We start from the raw sequence: 13309 nt of genomic DNA, 5'->3' as shown, positions 1-13309 counted from the left end.
CATTCCCTGATAACGTAGCATACGGTAGGGACCAAGAACAAACACAGAGAAGAGATGCCCTATATGTGTAGGTATTTAAGTCATTCATTAAAGGTCTGTAAGGGCTGTATGCAGGAGAAGAAAATAATAGTTCAGTAAGACATTACCATGGGCTCACTCATACAGGAGCCAGCAGGGCTGTTTAGCTAAGCAGGCTGTGGGCAAGCCAGTAGGGGGCAGCAGTTGTCATTTCCAAATCAATATTGCCACATTATTATTATTATTAACATTTATTTATAAAGCGCCAACATATCCCGCAGCGCTGTACAATAAGTGGGTTCCATACATTGGACATACAGAGTAACATATAAAGCAATCAATAACCGATTGAAAAGGTGAAGAGGGCCCTGCCCAAAAGAGCTTACACATGGCTACAATGTGACAGTCAGCCTGTATGCTTGGGGTGGGTTGGGGCACCAACAAGGGTTTCTCTAGAAAGGGACCAGTGATGAATATTGGGCTGCTTCTCCAAGGTGCCATTACCCTTAAATGTAGCTACTTCTTTATGCTGATGGCTCACTAATAATTCTACGTATAGTACTCCTTACTATGCTTCTCTCTTATCTGCTTACCTGTGTCTGTTTCAGCACCTTTCATTAACCAGAGATTTCGACTCTGACTCCCTGCGCCACTACAGCTGGGCCGCTGACACCCTGGACAATGTCAATCTTGTCTCCAGCCCAGTGCATTCTGGGTGAGTACATTCAAGTTTTCTTATTGACCACCATCAATATAGTACTAAAAATAAGTTAGTACAATAAAAGTCATCCCCTATATTAAGAATTAATGGTAAATATATATTTTTGTGTAAATGTCACCTTTTCGCCTGAAGTGAAGAACCTGAGTTTTTTGGGGTCACTTGTGCCTAGAAAACACTACCCTTGGCATTCCTTAAAGCCCCACAGAAGAGGCGGTTTATCAAGGAAAGTGTTATGTGTCAGGGAGTGTTCATTCACATACAGGGCAATAAACAGAGAGAGCCCTTAGGGTAAAATAACCTCTCTTCACCTCTATAGAGTTTCGTACAACAGGTTTATTGTTTCATTCACTGTGTATTTTACCTTTAGGGGTTTTTTTTTAGGTTTTTCCTATGTGCCTCTTTCATTCTTTTGCTTCATATGATTTTCTTTTATGCTCTCTTTGTATTATTTTGCAGTTATGTCTCTCCGTTACCACAATATGACGCAAGGTGATAACCCTGATCTGTGTGTGGTTTTTGTTGGCTTTTGTACTAATTGTACTAACATAGGATTTAGTTCACAGCTCTGCCCTAAATACTCTATTGTGGCTAGATTTGTGGCTGCCCTAAATACTCTATTGTGGCTAGATTTGTGGCTGTCCTAAATACTCTATTGTGGCTCAACTTATGCTCCACAGATGGCAGGCGTAGCAAACTTGCTGCATCCTGGGTATTCTTACACAGTATCTCCCATAATGCTTTGGTGTAGCACCCACAGCCAAATGCCAATTAATTTACTAACTTTTCATGTCCTGGCAGAATAATTTGCCTTGATGGCATTGACATTTGAGTACAGATGCACAGGCAATCTATTCCTAGGGAAAGTTTTCCTGAAATATCATACTGGAACATTCCCAGGATAGCCCCCCCATCCCATTACAACCATCCGAGCCTACTGGATACATATATACATATCTACATATAGCAGTTATTAGCTTGTACTTCATGTTGTGTTAGATAGTTCAGAGGTGGGCAATATCATACATCTTGACTCTTTCATGATTCCATAAGCTGAACAAAAGCTTTCTATGACTGCTTGATATTTGTTAAGTCAAAGAGAAATGCTAATTGGTGGCATTAATGTCATAGAAACCAAAACAGAGGTCTTTCTCAGTGATGGTTTTTGGGTAGGGCACAAAGTACTTTTTTGACCTCCCTACACCCTACAGGTGCCAATAGGTAGGGGAAAAATTAGATAAAAGTATATTTTCTAGGGGAAATATATCTCCATATCAGTAATGCTTCATCTGGTTGCTGCCAGACTACAACTCCCTGCAGTATGCATCATATAATCAAAGGGTAAAGCATTATGGAACATTAATGTGCTAAATACATTGAACAGAGAGTATATGCATCTCAACAGCATTGTATCTGTTGTATTGCATGTAAATAAAATCAATGAGGTTTTTATTTTTTTAATAGCAATAAGATGAATGACTGGATAGCTCTTAGCATCTATAATTATATCTAAATTGGCTGTTCTAAAAAGCTAGGTGCGCAAAAAAAGTATATGTTTCCTTTAATATTTTATAACTATTTTTGAATATATCCATCCAAAAATGTCCAATCTTGGCTGAACTGCAACTTCTAGCATCCTACCAACAGCAGTAGCTTTTTGGGGGTTTGTTTATTTAATCCTTCACACCCCCTTAGGTTCACAGCCTTCCTGCATTACGAAGTCCACCCATTTTTCTAACTCAGGTCCTGGACTTTCTTTAATAATAATAATAATAATAATAATAAGATAGAGGCTAAGGCTCTTTCTTTCTCACATGGCCCTTGCAGAATGTATTGCCCACCTCTGTTAGTTTAGATTTTGTATCTTCTTCGTGGTAAATGATGGTGGTTATTCTTACAAGCCAAGCCCACAAGGTACTGGCAAATTACTGGCAAGCACAATATTTGAAGGGTCTGAAACACCAATGGAGGTGGCAACCCTGCTAACTATTGACATTGTTAAACATAATATAAATATTTTTTGTATAGTCCTTAACTTTACAGCTGTAGGTTTACACAGATTACTGTTACCAAAATGGTCAGTGCCCACCAGTACAGTGCCCTACCTAGATGCCCAAAGAATGTCAAAGTCCGAAAGTCAGATTGCCATATAGCTGCACTAAACATGTCATTCTTCTTACATGGGCACAGTGGTTGCTGCAATAGGGCTTGAGGACTGGAACCAAGAGATACTGGCAGCTTTTTACTATCTAAAGCCATAGGAGGAAGGGTACAAGGAAACTTGTTTTAGTAAGGGCTTCTTTGGAAGTCTTGTTTAAAGAGATAAACTTATCTGACGTTCAGTTCATCAGAATGTGTTTGACTGTTTTGAGCAGTCGGACATCATTCTGTTCTATTATTGTTTAAACTCAGCAGCAGTACTGAGCTTTAACACCCAGCAGTGTGATACATTTGGATGTTTATGTTTTTTCTCCTAGAGATGATGGTAAGAGCAGAGGGATGTGCAGAGTTCTTTATAATGCCACAAGAGAGGTGGCAGAGGGACTTCATAGACTGTAGATGTTGAAACTAAAATATATTAGACACCATGTAGTGATTTAATATATAAAATCTTTATGTACAGTATATTGTAGAAGTAATTTTCCACTTTGTAATGAAGCCGTTGCAGGATCAAGTGACCATCTTGTATTTATTTTGATGTCACCCTGGTGCATTCTCAAGGCAAAATAACATTTCATTCCCACACGTCCACTTATATGTTGGTCCTCTTTGAAGTGATTTGTTGAACTAGATGCTAAACTTTCACTTACTGTATCTAAATCTGCTTATTTTGTGGAACAGGGCCATGGCCTCCTTTCAGCTGCTCAGTTTAACAGTGACAATAAAGGGCATTTGTTATATAAGGTCGCCCAGTAGAGGATTTCAGACATTCAATCGTTGTACTGCACAATGCCTGGGAAATCTGCAGATAGTTTATAACTCTCAGAAGCACTTGGGTGCCTTACTGTTAGAACAGACAGATTTGAATCAAAGGCGCTTTGTGTGAGTTATAAACACATGCTGTGCCTGTTGTATTTATTCACTTACCTTTGCCAAATGTTGTCTGTTGTTCTAGAAGATTAAAACTACTGTGGTCATTTAGAAACTTCTCAGCTGTACATTGACATATTTCTTGGTATACCAGGTCGGAAATCACCGGTTTTACTGGTTCCTGAAATGAGAAAACAGAATCCAAAGGAGATCCAATTAATAAATAGGTTTTACCTAATTTGAGCAAAAAGATATAGATAAACCCTACATTTAGTACATCACTATTAAGATTTAAAGAAATTTAGTGCTGTAATGAATACTTGCACCTATAAAAGAGTCCCTCTGTTGCTCAAAGTTTGGATCATCATAGAATAGAATGATGTTCAGAGAATTCTCGATTGTATTTGCACGTTCACATATTTATATTTATCATTATTTGTGTGTATTAACAGATCCGCTGCTCTGTTCTGCAGTGTTTGTGACTGATTCTAATGATGGCAATCAATTGCCTAAGCCAGATCATTACATTTGTTATAAAGAACACTTTAATTTATTCTCTAATTACATTCCTTTCATATCTTGACAGTTTTCTTGTAAGCTTTATGGTCGATGCTCGAGGAGGTTCCATGAGAGGCAGTCGGCACAATGGGATGCGAATTATTATCCCCCCTCGAAAGTGCACGGCACCAACTCGTATCACGTGCCGCCTAGTCAAGAGACACAAGCTGGCCACACCTCCGCCAATGGTAGAAGGAGAAGGCCTCGCCAGCAGGCTTGTAGAGATGGGTCCTTCTGGTGCTCAGTTTCTGGGGTAAATTTCCAACTACACTTCATTGGGATGTTTTGCATTTTGCTTACACATTTGATTGCAGTTACCAAAGTACATGTATTTTAGGGTGTGTTTTGCCAAAGGCATGAAACACCTATTTGCGACCACTCATTCCAACTGTCTGTCCATATGTTCTCAAAAACTGGCTCTGCTTTCACCTCATTCTGAATGTGCCACGTGATATAACTGAATTGCTGAAGGCAAATCCCACCTCGATATGAGAAACACCTCTCATAAACTACTTGTTACAGGACATGCCCATGTACCCATCTGCTTGAATGTGTCACATGATATCAGTAAATTAGGAAAAAACACACTTAGATATGAGAAACATCTCATCAAAACATGATATTGGTACGCTGTCAAGATATTTATTATATAGTTACAGGCCAGTCATTAGTGGATACATAATATTTTAGTAGTAATGTTAGGCTGGCTGGAAACTCGTTGGTTGTAAACGGGTGACAGGCCGAATTTTTCCGATGGTGCTCCCTATTGGTTATGTTGGTGCACTTAATCCTCTTCCACCTGGCTGCCATCACTCATCTATGTACTCATGCCTGTGGTGTCAAAGATAGGGACAGGCCAGGCAAGAGTATATATAAAGGGGTGGAAATATATAAATAGATCATTTCAATGATATTTGCAATTTGCTTTAATTCAAAAAAATGGATTGTTTTCAAAATAGCTACCTGTAAAGTTGTGCTGCATAAAGACTCTTCACTGTGCCAGCCAGGGGACTCATATTGTAGGAAGCAGCAGGCAATGCTCGCAACTGTGCACCCCCATTTATTGATCTGATTGGCTGAATCAGATAACAGATATGCAAATGAATTGAGCGTGTGCAGTAGTGATCTATGCCTGCATTTCCTCAACTCCTTAAGGTGGCCATACATGTAAAGATCCGCTCGCCTGGCGAGGTCGCCAAGCGAGCGGATCTTCTCCCAATATCCCTACCTACGGGTGGGCGATATCGGGGGAATTTGGCTAATTTGGTCGTTTGGCCCTGGAATAGGCACAGTCGGTTTGACTGGCCTGCCCGATCGATATCTGGCCGATTTCAGGCCAGATATCGGTCAGGCAGGCCAGTCGTTTCCCCTACACGGGCCGATAAGCTGCCGAATCGGTCCAAGGGACCCATATCTGCAGCTACAATCGGCCCGTGTATGGGCACCTTTGCTCCACTGCTGTCAGGTCAGAATGGCGTAGACATGATCTTATACAGCCAGGGTGTCGGCGAACCCCCTGGCTTGGGCAGAGAAGACTGACCTACTGATCAATACAGCAATACCTTTACAGGTAGCTGTTTTGAAAAAGATCATTTTTTTTCAATTAAACCAAATTTCAAATATGATTTAAACGAGTGTTTCTATTTATATTTCAAAACTGCAATAAAGGTGAACCACCCCTTAAAGGAGAAGGAAAGTCAGTTTGGCATTTTACTGCCAATAGATTTGCTACATTAGTGCCACCTAGAACAATATATTTGTTCTGCAGAAACCATTAACATACCTGTGTAAGGGGAAGGGAGTTCTTAGCATTCTGGTGGAAGGGTGAGCAGGAAAGGGTGAGCAGGAGAGGGGAGAGAGGAGAGAACTGCGCAGACTCTGGCCACAGGAATTAAGGCTGTTTCTGAGAGAGGAAGTCAGAGACAGGAACATCATGTTTACAAAAAAGAGACAAGAAATCTTGTGTTTCTTTTGATAGAGGACTCAGTGCAGCATTACTGTAAGTGCTTATGGCTGATAAAGCTTACTTGGTTTTTACCTTTCCTTTTCCTTTAAAGTATACATGGCTCACCAGGTCATGTTGGGTACAGGTTAGGAAAGGGCGTGTGATGTGCGTGGTGACTATGTCAACCAGCACATCACTGATTACCTATGCACACATAGTCTTATATTATTATAGTCTTAATTTGTACAGTCTATGAAAAAACGTAGGGAGATCTCTCGTTTGCAGCTATAATTAATAATAATAATCCTGTGGGGGGTTGGGTACCTGTGGGTTACCCACAAAACAAGTAGGTACCCTGTAGGTTGCGGGTATAATTTTCACATGCAGGTATAGTTGCGGGTCATGTGTCTGCGGGTCAGGTTGCAGGTCTTACCTGTATTTCTTATACTATTTTATCTATATTTTACTCTTTTAAACATTGTTTTTAAAAAAAATTCTCACCCTGCCCACTTCTTATGATGTCACTACCAGTTTTCAGTAACAGCACTGTGTTCACAGATCAGGTTGCGGATAAGTTAGTTGGCAGTCAAATCAGGTAGTAGGTTGTAGGTTGCAAAAGGTTTCAAAAATTGGTTCTATGCAGGACTCTACCACACACTAACTAGTAAGCTTATAATAAATCAATTAAAGGGCTAGGGAAAGAAATCCAAGCTGAGCCAGTAACACCTTCATAGAAGCTACTGAAAAGAAAGCAAAATGATAATGCAGACAACACATCTTATATAGGCAAACACAAAGACTATCTAATAATTGTTGTAATTTTTATAACATTATAAGCATTGCTTTAAAGGAGATGGAAAGTCATTTATGGCATTTTACTGCCAATAGATTCGCCACATTAGTGCCACCTAGAATTTATTCTGCAGAAAGCTTTACCATGCCTGAATAAACAGCCCTAGAAGCTCCCTCCGTTGGTTTAAGAAAGCAGCTGCCACATTAGCTTGCTCTCAGTAGCTACAGTGCTGCTGGTAGCATAGATCACATATTCTGATGGGAGGGGGAGTGAATTCTTATGGGAGGGGGGAGCAGGAGAAGGGAGAAAGCTGGGCAGACTGGTTTTGGGAATGAAGGATTTTTCTGAGAGAGGAAGTCTGATACCTAAGAACATGTGTACACAAAATAATGGACTGAAATCCTGTGTTTCTTTTGATAGAGGACTTCTGTGAGTGCTTATGGCTGTATTCACATAGACCTTTCTGATAAAGCTTACTTAGTTTTTACCTTTCCTTCTCCTTTAATATAAGGGCAATATAAAAATGCAGGCATAGTGTCCCTCAAGGAATCATCTCCAATAAACACCACTGACCCCTGATTATAGGTCTATTTTTGTAATAAGTCAAATGATACTTGAAACAGCATCAACTTTTGATGTTGTTGCTGTTTGTAATGCAAGTTTTGATTACATTTTTGCAATCGGCAAAGCATAAAATGATGCTTTTCCCCTCCTTTCCTATTCCAGAGTCTATTTTCCCCTTAGTATTGCATGCAGAAACTATTATTTTCATTTTTTTGTGTATATATAGATATATATTTTTTCTTTTGGAAGGAGGCACCATATACTCGGTGTTGTGCCATCAAGTAACTGTCGTAACGGCAGCCCGATCCTAATATCCCATTTTTATTTCTCTTCCTGCTGCATGGATGCTATTCAGTAAACTGCACCTACCTACCAATACCCCCCCTGTTAATGAGGCAGAAAGCTTGATTAGCCGAATCCTGCAGCTTGGGCCTCACGGGACCAAATTTCTTGGGTAGGATGCTGCATTGAAAAAAAACAAAAATATAAAAATGTCTTAAGGGTTTATTTGTATTTTCCATTTTTCTGTTCTCATGCACATAGATATTTCTGTTTATTTTCCCGCACCTTTCAGTTAATTCATGTCGCTGAGAGGAAACGTAGTGGCTTCTCTTACCGCTGACTCTGTTGTGCTTTTAGGCATGTGGAATTTGGCGCAATTTTATTTCTGCTTACTCCATGAATGCTGCTGTATTCTTTTTTTCTTTTGAAATATTCCTGCTGCATCAAATACATTGTAGTTTGGAGAGAGAGACTGTGTTCCAGAGAAGGTATTTACAAGCAACCCCGAAAACTTGCGTGGGGATCAGGAAAAGGGAAACTATTCCTATGAAGAATGTTATTTTTTTTTTTAAAGAATATTGAAGGGGTAGATAAATTGCAAAGAAAAGCAGTATGACTGGATCAAATAATTTCCCCTAACAAGAAAAGGCATCTTCTTGTTTCTTGCCTTCTATACTTACAACTCCATCCCACTTTGCAGTCAACACACTTTTAGCCCCCCCAGCTATTCCCGGATCCAAAGCCAAAAACTTTCATTAGATTCTAATCGTTGCTGAGTGCCCAGTCCGAACTTTTTTGGGCCAGCTCCATAATTTTGGAAAGGCATGTTGGCACTGTATAACACTCCTTTTTCAGACCTGTCTGCAAGAGTATCAGATATTCTCCTAGTAGGCCAAAATATAATTTTCTACTTACTGCCTATAATGTTTGTGAGGGTCGGCCCTTGGTATAATTTTCTCTGGGGTCCAACAGTAGCTGATAGTGAGGGACCTGACTACCAGGTGATCAATTCCAGTCCCAGTCACATAGGCACCTTCTGGGCAGATGCGACCACTGGCAGGGTAACGGAACCCTCTGTGTTAAAGTTTTATTTACAGTGGGGGAAATATAACCCTTTTTTCAGATTCTAAGGATTTCCTTTCCTGATTAAAATTACAATACTAACATGGTAGCCAACTATTATATTTTTGTTATGATTTCTTCTATTTTTGTTGATGGAACGTTTTTCGTGGAAACTGAAGAAATTGCCCTCTGTCATCAACCAACTTGTTTAGAGATTGAATGGAGGTTTTGATGGTTATTCTCCTTTGGCGCTGATACATTTTTGTCTCTATATCAGTGATATAAACCCGACAGACAGTGCAGATGAAAGTTGCACCTGGATTATCCATGGCCAGTGTTTAAACTTAAGCTTTAAAATTGAATTCTAGATGTTGTAGATTGTAGTATTCCAAGACAGTTTGACATTTCTCTTGAGAGGGAGACAGGTCAAGCATAAAGTACTTTCCATTGGTGACGCATTCACATCAACCCTTTTGGGTCAGGGTTGGCAAGCAGGAGGTTAGGGTCAGGTGTTGATTGGACTTTTTTCAGACTGCCCACCAACAGTCAATGGTTTGGCATTAAACTGCAGATTGGTTTGCTAGAGACACTTAAAGCCTCCTCAAGAGAAACGAACTATATGCTATAAACCAGTGCAGTCCATCTGAATGTGACCAACCACAAGATATTTATGACCCCTAAACTACCCACAGTGGCTCCACAGCCTTCTTTCACATGACATTATCATTTTTATATTGAAATGTATTATAATATAGTCCTGTATAGGTATAGTGAATATCTGGCTTGCTATGGGGATACATATGTACAGTGATTACATAAATTGTGTCTATGGCCAAGCCTAGGGTGGTGATTGTGCCATCTTGCCTGTTGTATGTTTTTGCATGGTGCTTATGAAACTCCAGGGAGCCACAGGAGGGGATAATGAAAGTTGAAATTACAATTGAGATGTCCTAACATCTTTTAAAATAATTTGGCAGTTGTTCAACTTGACTGAACATTAAATGGTTGGTGCAGTAACAGGCAGTAACATTTCCTCTAGCTCTAGTAACCCATAGCAAAAAATTAGATGCTTGCTTTCAAAGAGTAGAACAGTACCATGTTAGTATCAAAACGTACAATCAAATTATGATCACAACACAGTTTATTGGTCAAAATTTGAAAGTGGGTAGACGGATAAGTTCAACCCAAAAACCTAAAAATGATTGGGTAGCACTTCCATGTAATGATCTGATCTGATTGGTTCTCTGACCATCTGATCTGCATCAGATCAAATTGAACAGATTGTACTGATGCTGATCAGGTTTCATATTTTTATGTGTTTGGTCGGCTTCTATAACTTTTCTATTAATGTTGATTTTTACCTTCAGCTAGGGTCTAGGAATAACAAATATACCAACTGCTCTGAAAACGCATTCATTTAAAGATCATTTAAACCACTGCAAGATTTGTATTTTTTTTAGATTGTTTGACATGAATTCAAAATGTGAAATTTTCTAAGCACTTGCGGCTGTCAAATACCTTCTCTGAGAACAGTTTGTTGCACAGTTCATGCACACTGGAACGTGGTCACCGGCACAATGCAGACAGTATCTGACCTATTAGCCTGCAAAGATTGTATTTGCATTCCGTGTTCATTCCTCCCGCTGGGCTGTGTTGAGTGATATTTCTATTTGTATGTCTAAAGCAGGGATAACCAAAAATACTGCTTACCAGCTGTTCAAGAAGTCCATTTTTCCAGCATTCCCAGCTATATGGAAAGGGAGATGTGGGAATTGTAGTCCTGCTACAACTGAAGCCTCAAGAGTGTTTGTTCTTGGTCTATAGTCATATTTCAAATATATAGTGTACCCCATTTCATTGGGTTGCTGTTATTGCAAGGGGCAGAATGATCTCATAGTTGTAATTGTAAAGCTGCTGCTTATTTTGAACCCACCAATATAAGTGACCCAATGTAAACTCAGTGAACATGAACCAATCTTTAAATAAATCCTAAGGGGCCTATTTATAATTGCTTGAGCTTCTTTTTATAAATGAATGACCTTCGTGGAAATGAGTTTAGGTTTCAAAAAATTCTAAAAGCACGAAAATCTGAATGTAGATAAATGCCCCCCATTGTGAAGGTATGTATTTTGATTGGTGGAACCCTAATGATTCCATCAAATCTGAACCCTGCAATCCTGGATTCAGTGCATCCTTCTTCGGTTTGTTGTTGGTGGGACCAACGTAGACATTCTCCAGAAATCAGATTGTGCCAAAGTAACCAAACAGAGGCTACCCAATGTTTCTGGGCTTCATCTCCTATCACCCTGAATATATGCTAAGTATCATGGGAATTGTAGATCAGCTTCTTGATGGCTTCTGGTTTCGCACCTTTAAGCACAACAGCTTATCCTTCTGTGGCCAATAGGGCAATAGATTTGATTTTTTTTTTAAAAAATCACAGTTTGAATGGCAGATGTACAACCTCTGTGGGAGAATATCGATACTGTCTATAAATCTGTCCGAAAGCTGCACAATCCGTTATCATTATGAACTTTGTGGATAGATCTAAGTCAACTTTTAATTCTTATTAATGCGTCTAAATGCATTTCAATTATTTGACTTTGCAGTGGTGACCTTGAAAACCCAAAACTCTACCGAATTATTGATTCTGTTGTTAGCAGATTTTGCAGCTTTTTGCAGTTATGTTTATAAAAGTCTATCTAGCAAATGAAAATGGAGGCCAGTTTAAAGCTCTTCTTTAAACAATGTCCTTGTTTTTGCGCAGACCGGTCATAGTGGAAATTCCACATTTCGGATCCATGCGGAGTAAAGAGAGGGAACTGATCGTACTAAGAAGCGAAAATGGGGAGAACTGGAAGGAGCACCAATACGACTGTCGAGTTGAGGAACTTACAGAGTTACTTAACGGCATGGATGAAGGTAAAAGTGACTCCTGCCTTTGGTGACAGGGCCTGGGTTGGTGAAGAGGCGTCTAGCTAAGACTACTGGGCCCAAAAATCAGTTTAAAATCTGCCTGTCTCTCTACTTATCTCAGCCCATAAAATTATTAGTAATTTAGTCACTAATGACCATGCCTAATGCTGTGAATGCTATGGAAGGAAGTATCACTAAATATATTCCCCTTGTGCAGCTGAAAAAAGGGGGCTATGTCTGTTTAGCAGAAAATACATCTTTATGGTGTATGGAATCAGTACCTCAAGCTATTGGTGTCCTTTAGGAAAACAAATACATCTGGTGTCAGCCAGCAAAGTACAGCTGTGATCTTGGCAAGCATCGGCAGCAGCTGAAGGCTTTACTTTCCTCCGGGGGTGAGCAGTATCACCATGGTTACCCAAATATTTAATATTACATTTATTTGGTGACTTCTTGCATCCAACCAAGCAGGGCCAAAATTAGGGGGATGGCCTTACCCAGTATTCACTATATTTATAGGTAGCCTTTATGCATTGCAATTATTTTTGATTTCCCGGATAAATTTCAATACAGTCCGCTTTATTGCTATGCAATGTATGTGCAAGTTGGAGTCCTACCTCTAAGCAATTTTCTCCTCAGAACTGGACAGTGCGGAAGAACTGGAAAAAAAGAGGATCTGCAGAATTGTTACCAAGGATTTCCCTCAGTATTTTGCCGTTGTCTCTCGGATTAAGCAAGAAAGCAATCAGATTGGCCCTGAAGGCGGTGTACTGAAAAGCACTACGGTACCACGGGTCCAGGCTTCCTTCCCAGAGGGAGCTTTAACAAAAAGAATCCGGGTAGGACTCCAGGTAAGGAAAAATGGACCTCCAAGAGATAGAAAGAATCAAACTTTATACATTAAATATTTCAGAAAGGGATTGATTATTATTGATCCGTAAATGGGAGATATATCATAATTGTTTCTGCAGTGATCAGGAGAGGGGGTACTAGCTCATTGGCTTCCCCTTCTGGGGTGCTAATGGACACAAGGCTTTGGGGTTCCCTAAACGTAATGCCTGCCTGCCAATGGTAAAGGAGCAAGTACTCCCAGTATGGGCCCTAAAGGGGGTCTAATTGAAACTTAATTGAAAGCTGATGGGATCTTTATTTGAAAACACATTAACAGGCCCAGCCGGTACCTGATGACCTTGTTAAAAAAGTAATTGGGAACAGAGCCACATTCAGCCCCATTGTCACCGTTGAGCCCAGAAGAAGGAAATTCCACAAGCCGATAACCATGACAATTCCAATACCGCCGCCATCAGGAGAAGGTGTCAGCAATGGCTACAAAGGGGACACAACACCAAGCCTGAGGCTCTTGTGCAGTATTACAGGTGAGCAGATGATGTGTAAGAGCTGTTAATTTGGCCAAATGCACATG

The 13309-nt window shown here is 40.0% G+C and overlaps 1 protein-coding gene across 24 annotated transcripts in view; it reads left to right on the top strand.

Annotated features, from left to right (window-relative positions):
• ank3 (ankyrin 3, node of Ranvier (ankyrin G)) overlaps positions 1-13309 on the top strand; it is a 244965-nt gene that overhangs the window by 192348 nt on the left and 39308 nt on the right. For 18 of the 24 annotated variants that reach the window (XM_031905297.1, XM_031905285.1, XM_031905294.1 and 15 more), the window contains 5 exons: positions 627-733; positions 4353-4577; positions 11738-11892; positions 12526-12737; positions 13055-13262. In XM_031905297.1, the coding sequence (XP_031761157.1) occupies positions 627-733; positions 4353-4577; positions 11738-11892; positions 12526-12737; positions 13055-13262 (907 nt within the window). Of the gene's footprint in view, positions 1-626; positions 734-1195; positions 1229-4352; positions 4578-11737; positions 11893-12525; positions 12738-13054; positions 13263-13309 lie in introns of all 24 variants that reach the window. The other 6 variants (XM_031905295.1, XM_031905289.1, XM_031905302.1 and 3 more) reach the window with 1 other exon arrangement.

This window comes from Xenopus tropicalis, chromosome 7 (genome assembly GCF_000004195.4).
Source record: "Xenopus tropicalis strain Nigerian chromosome 7, UCB_Xtro_10.0, whole genome shotgun sequence".
Taxonomy (NCBI): Eukaryota; Metazoa; Chordata; class Amphibia; order Anura; family Pipidae; genus Xenopus; species Xenopus tropicalis.
This window is presented reverse-complemented; position numbering and strand designations above follow the sequence as displayed.